General features: G+C 49.7%; 1 protein-coding gene across 2 annotated transcripts in view; it reads right to left on the bottom strand.

The window, feature by feature from the left end:
- The window catches only part of TENM2 (teneurin transmembrane protein 2), a gene marked incomplete at its 5' end in the record, with an annotated part of 597,332 nt that overhangs the window by 33,786 nt on the left and 546,927 nt on the right, over window positions 1-16,619 (bottom strand). Inside the window, 6 exons of one of the 2 annotated variants that reach the window (XM_081135054.1) lie at window positions 1,237-1,472; window positions 3,040-3,215; window positions 8,475-9,349; window positions 10,746-10,900; window positions 12,106-12,338; window positions 15,492-15,512. In XM_081135054.1, the coding sequence (XP_080991180.1) occupies window positions 1,237-1,472; window positions 3,040-3,215; window positions 8,475-9,349; window positions 10,746-10,900; window positions 12,106-12,338; window positions 15,492-15,512 (1,696 nt within the window). The remainder of the gene's footprint in view (window positions 1-1,236; window positions 1,473-3,039; window positions 3,216-8,474; window positions 9,350-10,745; window positions 10,901-12,105; window positions 12,339-15,491; window positions 15,513-16,619) is intronic. The other variant, XM_081135053.1, reaches the window with a different exon arrangement.

The raw sequence follows: 16,619 nt of genomic DNA, 5'->3' as shown, positions 1-16,619 counted from the left end.
GACTCGGTTCTCTGGGTGGTGAGCCTTCTACTCTCAGGGGTTCCAGAGCATCTGTTAAACCCTGCCGGGCTCCACTGTTTGCCGTCTTCCTAGTGCTTGTCGCAATCTGCGATTATTTCAGGTATCTATTCGTTTACTTACTATCTACCTTCCTGCCCCTTTCCGCCCACACCTGAAGGTCAGCTGCAGGAGGGGAGGGGTTTTGCGTGGTGTGCCACGTTTCTGCAGTACACGGCACAGTGCCTGGCTCATAGTAGGTGTTCAGTAAACAGGCGCCAGATTTGGTGAAGCCTGGGATCCCCGGGATCGCCCCCTGGGGATAAGAAAGTGTCCTGAGTGCCCAATAAATAACCTGAGCAGGACCCAGATGGTCTGGCTGCCCGTGGATCTGAACAGGAAGCTGTGTGGCCTGGCGGTTAGGAACGCCGGTAAGTGGGCCACACAGAAAGACGGCGCTGGGCTGAGTCCCGGCGTGGCCATTTTCTACCTGTTGTGCCCTTGGATGGGCTATGTAACTTCCCAGAGTCTATATTTCCTCATCTGAAAAATGGAGATGGTAGCAACTACCCCCACGGGGCTGCTGAAAGTAATAAAATACAAGCAAAGCACTTTATGTTTGTATCATAGAAGTTTTCAATAACTGTTCTGCATTAATTTTCAAAGGAGTTGCCTAGTCCAGGGAGGCGAGGGTTGGCTAAAACTTCCTACTGGGGGTTGCTTGTTCCTTCCTCTCGGGAAGCCTGCCCTGGATCCCTCGGGCTGGGTGGTGGCCCCTCCTCTGTCTTCTCACTGAGCCATCAGGTGGTCCTGCATCTAGATAATTCCACCGGGCTGTCAACTCCTCGAGTGTATGGCGCATATACTACATTTTTTGTTCTCTGTTGTTTAGCAAATTCCCCAGCACCCAGGAGACACCGGCCCCAATTCGTCGACTGAACTGGCCAAACGGTGAGAGTCGAGGGAGAAGAGCCCACGTGCGAAGAGAGGAGCAAAGCCACGTCTACCTGCGGCAGAAGGCCTGTCCCCGCCTTTTTCGGTCCTAGGAAATGGAGAATGTTTTGCCCAACCCATCAGTCCCCAGGGGATACATGGCTCCTACCTTCTGCGGGAAAGACCTGCGTTTCCCAGGGAAGAAAGGAGGGATGGAGGCTCGGAAACTGGGACATTTCCTCAGCTCCCGAGGATGACGTGAACCCCCCACTACTGTGTGGTGACGAGTTGGGTGGAACCACTTACCCGGAGCTTTCTGCCAAAGATGGTGACCTTGCCTTTAATTTGCTCCTTTCTCAGGCGCCACTCGATGGAGTTCAGGCCATTCTCCATGGGCAAGGAGATGTTGCAGCGCCCGATGGTGGGGGTGATGGTGCCCGCGAGGACATGGGGCTCGCTGTGGAAGCTGACGCCCATCCCGTTGGCGTACATCACCCTCAGGGTGCCGTTATTGCAGAGCTGGTAGCTGTTCCGCACTTGATCTGGAGGAACGCAAGTGGGGGTGGGGACGGGGGATACATTACCCACTCGGTCACGAGAGACCAGAACGGAACCCCTGCTCTCAGGGGCTTCCATGGCACTGTGAGGCCCCCGGCCTAAGGCTGCCTTTATTAGTGCGCACAATGCTAAGGTGAGCGGTGGGGATGCCGCTGATCCGGGGAAAGAAAACACTATTAATACATGGCACTCCAGAAATAACGATGCCGTGATATTTTCCATTTTCTCACCGAGGACTATTCATAGTACAATTAAAGCTGTCTATTGCCTACACAATTTGTGTCAATCAAATCCCTGATCTTCAACAGATATTTTAGCTTAAATGGACAAAAAGAAACAAAAACTACATATATATATATTTTTTCCCTTTTTCCTACCATCTAACCTGAGCTTGATGGCTTAGCCACAGGTCAGATCGACTGCAAATCAAGTCTGGGATTCTTCCAAGAAAATCAAGAGACAAAGCGACCATCCTGCCCCTGTGACTCTGCCACCTCCGCTCAAGAGAACCCTAAAGAGACAGCTCGTGTGAGGTGGGCTGGGCCAGCGGGTGCTGATAACGTGAGCTTCTCGGCCTAAATGGAATCTGCACCAGTGAGACCCCGGACCTTTTCTTTATCACAAAGCTCCGGGAAGGAAATGTGAGTCAGAGACTCCTTTACAGATCTGTTGTGTCCTGATGATTAGCGGCCCAAGGAGTCCGGCTGGGCTGGCCTCTGAGACGCCGGCTTTTGGGGCAGCGAGCGAGCGTGTACCTGTCACTCCCGCGCCTGCAGCCATCACATGGCGGACAGAATCTACATCATTAATCATTTGACCGAGCAGGAACAGAGTCGTTGCAACAGACTCTGCCGTGGGATAACAGTCCAGAAATGTCACCATTTATCTACCAAGAGGACACTTTTATTCTCTGACAAAGGGCTAACCCACTGACATTCTATCTTAATTAAAAGAAAAATTAATCGGCACAATTCCTTCGCTTGCCAGCCCCTGTGCTTGTCTGGGCTGTAGGTCATGTTGAACAGCAACCATAACCATGGGATGGCCAGAAACCTCTGAGGCCCCAGTCTCGGCAAGAGATTGCTGAAGAGCTCTGATTGCATGGCAACCCACTCGACAAACAAATGCTTGGGAGAGAGAATCAGAATGGGACCCCCCACACACACACAAAAGTGGGTGCAAGAGAATTAAACAGCCCTTGGAAAGGTAACCACGTGTGCTGGGCGGTGGGGAGCGATGGAGGGGTAGGAGGTGGGGAGAGCACGTGGGAATGACAACTGACCGATATTTTCTGACAAGCCTGTAGACGTTTCCAAATATCTGCATGGTTTGGTGTAGATGATGATCTTCTGAAAATGATGAAGTCATTTTCTACAAGGGTGAGCTCTTGTAGAGTTTGTTTGCTGTGGCTATTTCACTATAGCAACAACTGAGGGGTGCTCCAGGTCTCTGGAAGTTCTCTGAGGCTTGGTAACTCCCACCTCTGGACTTGCTGGATTCTGGATCTGGGGGTGAGTTTGAGGGCGGGGTGGTGAGGGGTGGGGAGCTTACCTTGTACCACTGTGTAGGAGGCTTCCACCGACGACAGGTTGGTAATGACAGTGACGTCATCGTCACGGTTGGAGTTCTCAATGTCGATGGTGATGGATTTCTCCATTTCCCGGTGCAGACTGGTCACCACCCCCGTGGGGCGTGTCACATTGGTCAGGCGGCCCTCGTGGTCATAGCTGGAAGACACACGCACAGGTTGGAACACAGTGGTTGGGGCCCAAGGCTTTACCAACACCTGGAACTACACAAGGGACAGGCTCACGGGGCCCGAGGAGACGACTGGAAGGTGGGGTGACCAGGTGGTGCATCAGTCTGAGGCGCCTCGTCACAATCCTCAAAACCCCAACCTGCCCTGAGAAATGGTGGCGACACTTTCTACTACCCGCCGACACACCTGACTCAACTCGGTGAAGACGTTTTACCCGCAGCAGGTGGAGTTAATTACACCTTCCCAAGTTCGTGGGAACACAGGCTTCTGAGCATCTTTTCCTCTTCATGTGTCCCACAAAGTCACCAATTTAACCTTCCGAAAAATGATCAGTTTCCTTATGTCATTTCCTTGATGAACTAACCACACTCTTTCCCCGTTGCGTTTGCTCTGTCAAACCAAAGCCTCACGCTGGAGACCGTCTGTGGCCTCGGTCTTCCACCCTCATGCAGCCTCGTCCCACTTGTCACCTCATAGTCCTCTGACAGGCGACCTGGGCCAAAGGCCACCTCCAGGCCTTGGCTCAAGTACAGCAGGCCTGGCTGCCTGTAACCTTGTCTCTGGCCCTATAGCCCCAAACCAAGCGGGGCTCAGCTCCCCAAGCAGCCTTTTCAGGCAGTTTTCCCAGTGACTCATGTGACCTCAGTTGACCTCAGCACCCAAGTGAGCAAGAGGACATTGCCTGAAAGTGAGCCCTCCTTCCTTACGTATGTGCCATCTTTTCTCAACGTGTGGAGTGTTTTTCCCCCGCTTCCTTTACCAGAATCTTCGCTGTTCCACTTGGGTGGGTGGGGAGGTAGGAGGCCTATTTTTCTGCTCTGGAAGACCCACTGTATTCAGAAAGCCTGGGTCCTCCTTAAGCCCAGGAAAGGGAAACGGACTTTTCAAGGTCTAAATGTAGAAACCTTTGATGCCTCCTGGATCAGATTTGTTCCTGGAGAAGGGATGGGGAAGATGACAGAGCACAGAAGGTCGTTCTGCTTGGAGGGTTGAAAGAAGAAGGGACTTGGCCTCTGGGTGGGGCTCCCTCAGGATCGGAGACAGGGACAAGGTTGGCGGGCTGGAGTGGTGGAGACAGGGGCTTGTGCCGCAGGTGGGGCGCGGGGGGACCGGAGGGAGGATTCCTGTGGACAGAAGCACCGTGGCCTAGTCGACTCCATCCCTGAGTGCCTAGGACCACGAAAGCAACGGTACAGGGGGCTCGGTCACTGTGTCTGGAAGAAGGGAATGCAGATCTGGCTCCCGACTTCCAGTGACGTGAGAAATTTTGCTTCTGGGGTGAACTGGGAGGAGTGAGGCTCTGTGGACATTTAAAGACGCTGACCAAGTGGGATTTCCTTTCCAGGGATGAAGATAGCTCAATGTCCGCAAATCAATCAACGTGCTATATCACATTAACAAAGTGAAGGCTACAAACCCTATGATCATCTCAATGGACTCAGAAACGCACTGGGCACAGTTCAACATCCATTTAAGATAAAAACTCCACAAAGTGGGTAGAGAGGAAGCGTAATAAAGGCCATCTACAACAAGCCCACAGCCGGCATCATACTCAGCAGTATAAAAGCTGAAAGCTTTTCATGTAAGACCAGGGAACAGGACAGAGGATGCCACTTTAGTCAACATAGCACGAAGTCCTAGGCAGAGAAATCAGGCAGGAAAGAGAAAGAAAGGCATCCAAATTGGAAAGAAAGAAGTAAAATTGTCACTATTTGCATATGACACGATATTATATGGAAAAGTTGCAGGATACAAAATCGATATATAAAAAATCTGTTGCATTTCTACATAGTAATAACAGACTAGCAGAAAGAGAAATTAAAAAACAATCCCATTTTCAATTGCATCAGAAAGAATAAATTCCCCAGGAACACACTTAACCAAGAGGTTTAAAGGCCTGTCACCCCAAACTGTAAGACACCGATGACAGACACTGAAGATACAAAAAAATGGGAACATGCTCTGTGCTCATGGAGTAAGAACTAATATTTTTAAAGTGTCCAAACTACCCAAAGCAATCAACAGATTCGGTGCAATCCCTATCAAAATTCCAATATTTTTCTATCAAACAATCAACACGTAAAACTCCATCAAACTAGAAAACTTCCATGCAGCAACGGAAACCATCAGCAAAATCAAAAGACACCTGCCAAATGGGAGATACTATTTGTAAATCATCTCTCTGAAGGTGTTAATACCCAAGCTATATAAAGAACTCATACAATTCAAGCTGCCCAATTAAAAAATGAATCAGCATTTCTCACAGAAATAGAACAAATGATTCTAAAGCCTGTTTGGAACCGCAAAAGACCCCGCATAGCCCATAGAGAAAGAAGAACAAAGCTGGAGGCATCATGCTCCCTGATTTCAAACTATTACAAACAGTAAGGTACTGGCATGAAAACAGACACACAGATCGATGGAACAGAACAGAGAGATGAGAAACCCACGCCGATATGGTGACTTAATTAACCACAGAGCAGCCAGGACTATACAATGGAGTTAAAGGCAGCCTCATCCGTAAGTGGTGTTGGAAAACCCGGACGGCCGCATGCAGAACATGGAAAGTTGTCCGCTATTACACACTGCTCACAACAATTAAACGATTACACACTTGAGAGTAAGCTCTGAAACCATAAACTACGTGGAAGAAAACATAAGCAGTAAGCTCCTTGACATTGGTCTTCGTGATAATTTTTTGGGATTTGACACCAAAAGCAAAGGTAACAAAAGAGAAAAATTCAACAAACGGGACAACATCAAACCAAAAAACTTCTGCACAGCAAAGGAAACTATTGACGATATGAAAAGGCACCTACTAGACAGGAGAAAATACTTGCAAATCATTTATCTGATAAGGTGTTAATTCCCCAAATATACAAACAACTCACATAACTCAAATGAAAACACCAGCGTGAGAAGATATATGCACCACATGTCCATCACAGCGTTATTTACAACAGCCACGCCAGGGAAACAACCCAAGTGTCCTTTATGGACTAGTCTACAGCCATAAAAAGAATGAAATCTTGCCATTTGGATGGATCTTGAGGGCATTTTGCCAAGTGACGTAAGCCAGACAGAGAAAGACAAATTAAAAAAAAAAAATCCAAACAAGCTCATAGATAGAGAACAGATCAGTTTTTGCCAGAGGCAGGGGTGGGTGTAATGGGTGAAGCTGAAACTCCTAGTTATAAAATAAGTCCTGGGACGGAATGGAAAGCAGGGTGACTATAGTTAATAACACTCTACTGAATATTTGAAAGTTGCTGAGAGGGTGGATCTTGAAAACTCTCATTATGAGAAAAAAATGTTTATACTAGTATGGTGACAAATGTTAACTAGACTTATTGTAGCTATTGTTTCGCAATATAAAAATACCGAATCATTATATTGTATATCTACAACTAAGATAGTCTCCTATGTGGGTTTTCCCTCACTCGGTTCTGTCTGGGTGTGGGGTGCTGGTGCAGGACTCAGCAACAGTGGCCCCAGCTCTTGCACAGTAGGGACTGTGAGGCGCTTATTCCATGGGACCCAGGCCGGGACTGAATTCCAACCGCTGTCTTACCTGGACACCTACAATGTGCAAGTTGCCTTGTTTCCTCATGACAGACACAGCAGAAACTGGAGATTCCACTTTAGGGGAACAGAGGATTGCGGTTGAGACCAGGACCTCAGGGGCGATGGGGTAGAAAACATGTCTTCTTTACCTTCAAAGATTCAGTTGCCTCCAGCTCTGCTTACTCCCCTAGTGTGAGGAGTATCTTCAGATTCAGGTAATTTTGCAAACAAGCCCGCAGGTAACTGCAAGGAGCTGTGAGATCCTGTGAGGGGATCTCAAGGCCACCCAGTGAAACCAGTCCAGCCTCGGTCTCTGTGGCTCTGGAGGCCGCCTTGGACTCAGTTATTCAGCAGGTGTCACTGAGTGCCTACTGTGTGCTTGGCACTGGGCACGGCCCTGAGGACATAGCTAGGGACCAAGTGGGTGAAAGTCCCTGCCTTCATGACATGTATATGCTGGAGAGGGAATGCAAAAATAAACCGAGTGAAAGTATGGAGTATGGTAGGTGGTGAGAAGTGGTAAGGTTTCAAATAAAGGAGGGAGGGAGAGAAGGGGTGGTTGTAATTTTAAGTACGGTCCGGTGCCTTTTGGAGATCCAGGCTGCTCTTCCCCGGTCTGAGGCTTTATCAGACACAACAGGACTTCCAAATGCCCCAAGGATGCTTCAGAAGCCTGAGAAGACAGCTTTGCCCCAAGAAAGAGAACAGAGCGAGGGAGGGCCATTGTGCAATACAGGAAACTCCCAGCAGGTGGCAGCAGCTTCCCACGCATCCTCCCAACCCACCGACAATACAACCAGAAAGCAGACGTTCCTGGTTTAGGGGTGAGCAAGTGTTTCTCTCTTGCCCCCCTTTCCCTCTGTGAAAACCCCTCCCTAACTTACTAAATTCTCGGCTAAGGGCACCAACATCCAGACAGAAAGCAAACAAGGACTCCAAATACACAGGGGTTAACCAGATCCTGCACCAACCAAGGGCGCCAGATGCTCGAAAATTCCACCCGTCTCAGCCAGCAACGGGCAGAATGAAGCCTTAGCCGGTCCCTCCAACCGGCACCCCTCTGCTCAATACCTGCCGCAGCCGCCGTTGGACCAGGAGCCACCTGCAGGAAGGGGTGGGGGTGGGGGTGGGGGGGACGGCTTTCGGGCAAAACAAACGGCGGGACTATTAAGTATGAGATAATTGTTAGGGGAAATATGACCGGCTCTCACATCTTTTAATATACCCAGCACTTTATCTGTATCGATCTGCTCCTGCTGAAGAGGAAATTCAGGGTTTATCTACCTGTCTGCACCATCAAGTGTGTCGCTGGACCTATTGGCAAATTACAGGAGCCCCGCCAGGATCTTGCCTTTTAGGTTCTAATTTCCGTACGCACGGCAAACACGCCTAATCAGCAAAGTCAATCAACGCTTGATCTCCCAGGTGCCGTGCGTGTCCAATATCCTGACGCTCAAACGACAAGCAGGCGAGAGGATTCCCAGCTCTTGCGGGGAGATGCTCAACATCAGAGACCCCACGGCGCAAAGTGTTTAGGAGTCGGGGGGTGCGGACACGAATGTCTCGGGGCCATAAGTAGACATCAAAGTTAGAAAGACAATGGGATTGAGCAATTCTAAAAGCTACGTGAGCGCTCTTGGGAAATATTTTATAATCGACTTACTCATAGAACGTTGTCCATCCCGTTTCATCGCTCTTGGTGGCGAGGAGGCCAGTGTTCCCGTCGTAGGTCATGAGGCCGAGCTCCAGGTTCTGCGTGGACACGACTTTGAGGCCCCCGTGGGTGCCCACTGTGAGGGTGATGATCTGGTTGTCGGGCATGAGCAGGTGGCGGGCTACGCCGCCGCTGTCCCGGCGGATCTTCAGCGAGTTCCCGTTGTTGTCGATGAGTTCCGTGACATCGCTGTCAGCGCTGTAGGTGAAGTTGTACAAGTACTCCCCCGTGACCAGGCTCACCGTGTACTGGTGGATGCCGTCCGCGTTGAACACGTACAGCTCCTGCTCGCCCGGGGAGGCGGCCTCGTACTGGTTGAAGGCGTTGAGGACGGGCTTGTTCTTGCTGACCGCCCTGATCCGGATGTTCCCCAGGTCCGCGATGTAGATGGTACCGTCGGGAGCCACCGCTAAGGAGGAGGGAGAGTTCAGGATGGCGTCTGTGGCGTAGGCATCATCTCCCGAGTAGCAGTTGCAGTTGACGTCGTTTTTGCAGTCGCAGTCGGAGGCCGCGCCGGCCAAGAGGCAGATCTCCCCGTTGGTTGTGACCTGGCGCAGGCGGTTAATCTTCTTCTCGTCGGTCTCGGTGATGTACAGGACCCCGGTGTGAGAAATGGCGATGGCACTGGCCGACTCCAGGGCAGAGTGGATGGCCAGTTTGCTGAGCGAGTAGTCGATGCCCGGGACCTGGCAGTGCATGGGGCGTCCCGCGATGACGCTCACCTGGTGGTTCTCGGTGATGCGGAGGATGACGTTGTTTTCCAGGACGTACAGGGAGTTGTCCATGGGGTTGACGGCAAGGTCTGTGGGCCACTCCAGGCGAACCTGTGGGTGACATGGCGTCGGATTACAGACCAGCTTCTGACATGCCCGGTGTTTACCTGTGTCAGACACTTACGCTGGTTTTCTGCAGCTGGAGAGAAAGGACTTTTTACTAACACACTGTATGGGGTGGTGCCACCATTAAACCACGTGCCCGTGGCCCATGCTGACTATACGGGAGAGACCGTGTAACACACATCTCCTCCTGTGTCATTAGCTGTGGCTAGAGCAGGTCACCAGCTCACCCCGTGACGCTCTTCTCAGCCCCAGGTGAATGGACCAGGGTCAGGGTCGTCCTATATGGTGGTACAGGTGGTCCATGGCCCTAGGGGCTAAAGTGATCCAGTTTATATCCTGCTCTCCAGGCCGAGGGCCTGAGGAGGCTACGTTCATTTTAAGAAGACCCCTTTATCTAAGTCACAAAAAGCAGCCATGCAGTTTGGAACGTGGCCCTGACTCAAAGGCTGGACAGTGAATTACAACGTGTTTGCTTGAAAAAATGAACTGCACAGCCTGGCCAGCCTAGCTCAGTGGTTAAGCATCAACCTAGGATCCAGGAGATCATGGTTTGATTCCCGGTCAGGGCACGTGCCCAGGTTGCGGGCTCGATCCCCAATAGGGAGCACGCAGGAGGCAGCCGATCGATGACTCTCTCATCATAGATGTTTCTCTCTTTCTCTCCCTTCCTCTCTCTGAAATCAATAAAGATATATTTTAAAAAATGAACAGCACAAAACATATCTCTGCAGAATTTGAAATGAAAATCTCGGTAGAGAGTTGTCAGTTTGGTGTAGAATTTGAGCTGAAATTAATGAGGTTGACTGAGGGTTGAAAGGCCCTTAGAGGAAGGGTAGACATGTATTCCAGGTGATTAGGAATCTGTATCCTACGGTCCAGTTTCTCGGGCTGCACATCTGCGTGAGCCTGTGTTCTCCGCCGCAGGAAGAGCCGGACTAAAGGAATATCACTTGGGGGAATACCGTGGAGGGCTCTGCTCCAGTTATTACTGCACAAAATAAAGGTTTATATAGTGAGGTTGCAATCATTTCAGATTAACAGGGAAGTCCTGATTGACGTATAACACTGTACGGTGCATTCTCAAACCTGCAATAATGATGGAGGAGAGAGGCAATTACACAGCAACTCCTACCCTGTAATCTGTCATGGCTGGAGCATGTCACCAGCTCCACTTTTCTCAGCAGAATTTCCCTCTCTGCCCTTCTCAATCCTACCTGGCATTTCCCAGTCCATCTTGCTGCCTAGTTCATCTCAAGCCTTGTACAAACAAACCTGTGATCTGTATCTCCCTACTCCACTCAGACAGGCTGCTGGTGAGAACTTCAGGCCAAGAACCAGGTGTGGCTTAGTGATGATAAATGAGAGTGAGAGAGAGTCCTACCTGGGCCACGTCCATGCTGGAGTCACAGCTCAGTGGCCGGACAGCAGTGAGGTCATTGGAGCCCAGCAGGGTGGAGATGATGCCATTCTGGTCGACCTTGCGGATCATGGTGGCATCGACGAAGTACATGAGGCCATTCTTGTCCACGGCGATACCTGAGCAAGACAAAGGGCGGGAGTGCGTCTCTCGGCAAGGAGCAGGGCTTTGTGGGGTGAAGGTGGGGTGCCCTACTGGGCATGATCTCCTCGGACCTGACTGAGTGGGTTATTACACTCAGAGTGTGGGTCTCAACCTTCTAAGGTGACCCCCCCCCCCCCTTCTCACGAGCACCGTGCTGAGATCTGCATAATTCCTGGGGTGCCGGCTGTATCAGTACCCAACTGCAGAACAAGCCTTGGGCTGCAAATGAACTAAGGCTGCAAAGGGAATGAATGGGGAAGTAACGTTGCATCTGCTCTTTTTAAGGAAAGAAGTTATTTCCCATATTCACTGCTTGAAAAATTATTGGTGGTAAATTCACCTGAATACCCTTCATAACTGACTGCAGCAGTGAGGTCGAGAAATAACGATTCTTGCAGCCGCACACTCCCCATTCAGAATATCTCCTCCAGGAAGCATTCCCAACGAGGCCCCGACTCCACCCATCACCTTAGTGCCCTGGGGGAATGCAGGTCCTAGCCCCCCCCCCCCCCCCCCCCCCGAAAGGCTCAGACAGAAGCTTCTATTTCTTCTGCGTCTTCATTCCAATGCGCAAGCCCGAGGCTCCTTACTGGCTGCCTCTGTGGCAGCTAAAAATGCTGCTGAGAACTGGATCTTCAAATGATTAGGCCTTAACCTTAAATATCTCTAGCCTTTTTCAAACAGAGATTCATTGGTTCCAGAAACCCCTTCCACCAAACCTAGACCCTCGGAAATTACACCCGTTCTTCCTGGGCATTTACAGAATGTCAGGCGCTGTGCTCGGGACTGAGAGCGCTTCAGTCTAACAGGAGCATCTGGGAGAGGGTGGAGGCCACCCGCTGGGCTCGGGCCGTCTCCAGCCCACACAGCTGGCCCTCTGGCTCCTGGAGCTAACGTTTCCTTCTGACCTTGTGACTGGCCGCAGTCAAGAACTCTCCAGGAGCAACCCATCCCGCTTTCCATTTGTAGCAGAATGTGGGTGATGAAGTTTACTTCAGATAAATAAGTACATTTTTTAGAAGACACTCACCCACACACTGAGCCATCTATCAGAGTTAGATCATTCTAGGGACAGCTGTTTAGGAGTGAGTGCCTGGGCTCAGCGGGGTTCCCATAAGGAGGAAGCCAGCTCGTGGGCAGCTCTCTCCGGGGCTGGGCTTCCTTCCCTGGCAGGCGTTACCTCGAGGGCTCATGAGCGTGGCATCCACAGCCTTCCCTCCGTCCCCACAGCGGGCTTCATCGAAGGGCAAGCACTGCTCTCCGGTCCCCGCCATGACTTCCGAGTTCCCGGCCAGGTCTTTAGCTCCGCTCAGAGACTTGACTCGGTAGATGCGCCGGCTGTTGGTGTCAGACACGTAGAGGGAACCCGACACGGGGTCTACTGCCAGGTAGTACTTGTGTGCTGGGTTATTGCTTTAGGAGAAGAAACAGAAATGGGAAGGGGGTTATGCGGCTGGCCTACTGGACCAAAGAGATGACAAAAATCCTAGCAAGACTCTAACCATCACCAATGTCTTTCCACTTTAGTGAACTGGAAAGAGTCTAACATAATAACTCAGTGTTCTAACATATGTTCTTTTTAGCGACTTCTCATTGGGCTTAAACTCCTTACACTACCAGAGAATCCGTCGCTTCCCACCATGCTAGAACACCATTGCTCCCTTTAGCTGGTGCACAAGATCCACCGTGGTCCTGCTTTTGTGTGTTTTGTGTGTCAGCCTCCTTGATTCCCCCCATGGGTTCAACATGTTCTGAAGGGATTTAAGGACACTTCCATGTGACAATGTTCTCTTTTTAACCTGTGCTTCCTCAGTGCCTCCAAGGTACCAGATCATTCATCCTGGGGCTGCCTGGAGTCTTCCTGTCATGGGAGGCTCCACAGGGCCACTCCTCCCCCCTGTCCTCAGCCTCAAATCTTCTCTACTGTGCCTTAGTGTGGACACAAATCAAGTTGGCATTTCATGTGAAGGAATGTGACGTCCTGCTGATACCATGTACAGAATCTGAATTACTGGGATTGGAGATACAGTTTTTAAATCTTGGGTAATAGTGAGTTCACAGGTGTGGACCAAGATGGGCCAGGGCCCTAAGCCATAGCAGGAGGTAAATACCTTAAGGTGAGAAATGTGCTAGGAAGACATTAAGCCTCAGAGACCTAGACCACTTTCTCAGTTGTGCATCTAGCTGTCCTATGTGTAGATGACTAGGTCAGAGTGAGATCTGTAGACCTGGCTCAAGAGACACAGAAAACTCAAAACTCAACTCTGACCCAGCTGGTGACCTTAAGTCAGTCTTTTGGCTCTTGTGGGTCCTAGATTCCTTGTAATGAAGAAACCAAGTCAGACCATTACTCATGTCCCTTTTGGCTCAAACCCTGCAGTTTCTTCCCTTTGCGTTGTCTGTCGCTGGTTGGAAGTTGAGAACAGAATGGGTGCTCATGCCCTTCCCATACTGGTTATTAAAATCACTGCCTCTAGCCCTGGCCGGCGTGGCTCAGCAGTTGAGCATCGACCTATGATCCAGCAGATCGAGGTACGATTCCTTGCCAGGGCACATGCCTGGGTTGCGGGCCGGATCCCCAGCAGGGGGCGTGCAGGAGGCAGCCAATCAATGACTCTCTCATCATTGATGTTTCTATCTCTCCCTCTCCTTTTCTCTCTCTCTGAAATCAATAAAATTATATCAAAAAATCGCTGCCTCTAGGGTGCAAGGAGTAAATGCTTCTTGGCCCTAGTGTGGTTGATTTGGGTTTGGTGCCTTACACCTAAAATGAACACAGGATTTTAAAATTAAAAAAAAAGTTATTTTTCAGTTGTAGTGTGGGATTATGGGACGAGAGGAGGTGGGAGAGGTGAAGGGTTGGCGAGGGCAATGACAGTGCTGGGTGCATTTGTCCTGTAGACACGAGCTCGCAAATGACTAATTAAAACACCACCATTTGGGCTCTTCCCCGATTTAAGGAAGAACTAGGAAGCTATTCTTAGGAACAATTTGTGACTCGAGACTGTCTTTAATTCCAGCTTCTCCTCGGGTTGCTATTAAGGCGCATAATTGAACTACAAGCCAAGGTCTTTCTAAAATTCTAGCCTAGATCACCAGCTTGCAAGAGACGGCTACCTGGATTCCTTCCCTTCCCTTCCCTCTTTCTTCTACTTTCATTTTGCTACGAAGTCTTTAGAGAATATCCGTCCATACAAAACAAATGAGGGCAGAACGGGAGAAACTGATGCCGTTTTCAATTAGATGCTGCTCTACGTGACGGAACGAACAGTAGCTGGCGTGGTCAGTAGAAGGATCAGAGCATTGGCATCTGTGCCTGTCTATGGGCAAGATAATTAATTCTGGAGTTTCTAGGGAGCCTCACTCAGGGAGGCTCTTCAACATCTCTGGCAAGAGCGCGGACAGTTGAGGGTGCGGGGTCAGTTCTTGCTGGGGTTCCCCTCTTCCCCACGGTCTCCTATTCGTTCCAACCAGGATTCTTGCTGAAATGCTCAGCTAGATGGACAGACATGCTTCTGCTTCTGTGGCCATGGTGACAGGCAAATGGGGTGAGTTTGAAGGGGGGTGTCCCTCCAGGGCATTGCTGCTGCTTTTTTCATTTGATCCAATTGGGGTGTCTATAACCGGCCAATTTGGGGGTGCCTGAGAAGGGGGCAGAGGGTTCTTCCCATGTATGGCTTTCTCACTAACTTGGATGCTCCTGGACAGCTCGACTCCACCCTTCCTCTAATTCTGACCTAACTTCATGAAGCCCCTTCCACGTTTCATTTCAAGGCAGGAGGAGAGGCATTGCCTCGGGTATTGAAATACATTGTTTTTCTCTCTTCTTCCAAGTAAAAGGAAGGTCATTTTTCTTTCCAGAAAGCTCATGTTACACCCATTTCAGTGCACCCTAGGGCAACCTGGAGTTGTCCTAACTTTGTAAGGGGAAGCTCCCCAGGGCCATAGGCACATGTGTATGTGTGGGTGTCAGTATGGAGCGGCTGAGTGACAAAGGCTATTCAGACAAAAAGTACTTGGTCTACACCCTTCACACTACTTAAAAGTGATCGAACTCCATGAAAATCCCCAATGCATCCAATTGTTGGATTCATTCTGGCCAACAGATTGGCAATTAACTTGTTTTTTTTTTTAATGGCCATATATCCAGGGGGAAAAATCATTAATGAGTTGAAAATGAGTTTTTGACCCGTTTCCAGTTCATTAAAGCTTTTGTGAACCCAGTCCAGCATTTACAAAAGCCAGAAGTTTGCCTCAACTGTTTAGCCCAATTACGGGCCGCGCCGAGCAGTCGGGATGCAAGTTCGCGGAGGGTCTGTTATCTTGCTTTCGCATCTCCCGGAAATTCTAATTACTGTCAGCGTATTTGGTTGCTTTTTGACTGCATTTCATAATTGCTAAAGCTTATCATACCCACAACACACAATCAGCACATAAAAAAGGGACTATATTTGGTACATAAAAAATAGACGACATTACACCAGAAGCACGAAACAGAAAGCAAAAGACGAAGAAGCCAACGAACCATATCGAATTATACATATGGAAAAGAGTTTTTCGTCTTACCTATGTTTAAACTCTTTATTTCTTTATAGAAAGAAAACAGAAGGAAAAAGAACAAACAGTTAGCCGAGGAACTGATCATAAAGCAAACATCACATTTTCTAGTCTTGTATCAAGGCAGTCTTTTTCTTTTTTCCCCCCCGTCTAGCTGACAGCCTAGCTCAATTTCCTGGGGCCTCCCCTCCCCCGATTTGGGGTTCTCCCCCCCCCCCCCGGCCATTGGAAAATCGAGACAAGAATGCTTGAATTCCCGGACCAGCGATGTGGCGATTGCACAGGTGAAGCAGGTCTTCTGGCTAATGAAGGGGTGGCAAGGAGGTGGCCTCCTGAATGTCAGCACCTCCTGATGGGTGAGGCTGCTGGGGGGACGGGAGCAGAAACATTCTGAAGCCAAATTCAAGGGCCGCTGTAAAGAGTGTTGTGACTCATTTGTAACATCCATCAGGTGTAGGGGGGATCCTGGTGCCACCTGTGCCACCTGCTTGCCATCGGTGCATTCCAGGGTCGGCAGAGTCTGTGCCACCCGGGAGAAAGCCCATGCCCACACCCAATGGTAGTTTGGGAAACACTTGCTAAACCCTGAGAATCTCAACCATTTTCTATGCCTGCTCCATGCTACCTTCCCTCTCCCCCTCCACTTGCATGGGCGGGGTCCCAAGTCTGCTCTTCTTTTTAAATGTCTTTTAAAATGAAATTCACAGGTGATAATATCCTATTGTCACTGGAGCCAAAGACCATTCCTTTTCGGAAAACTGGTAAAAGTTTTGCTGTGTTTTTTTTTCTCTCTTAAGAACAAAATCACATGGCAGTTTCTACAGGAAAGTAGCTGAAAGTTAGGCCCTTAAGTTCCTGAGGCTTCTAGGCCGAGGTGGAAGGAGCCCTGTCCCCCTCTTGCCTTGGCCTGAGGGAGAGACCTCAGGGAAAGAACAAAGAGGGTTAAATGCCCTGATTCCTGCTCAGGTGCAGCTCGGGCCTCTGCTGGGGGCCGTCATTAGTGGTGGGTTTGCACAGGGATTACATTTTTATATTTTATTCCAACGTGTTAGTTTTTGGGAAAAAAAAAAAAAAAGTTAATTAAATGATGCTGATAACTCCTGAGCTCTGACTGACATAGTGCAATTTAAGATTCAT

This window comes from Miniopterus schreibersii, assembly GCF_964146895.1.
Source record: "Miniopterus schreibersii genome assembly, chromosome: 4".
NCBI classification, from domain to species: domain Eukaryota; kingdom Metazoa; phylum Chordata; class Mammalia; order Chiroptera; family Miniopteridae; genus Miniopterus; species Miniopterus schreibersii.
The sequence above is the reverse complement of the archived record's forward strand: the minus strand, read 5'-3'. Positions and strand labels throughout refer to the sequence as shown.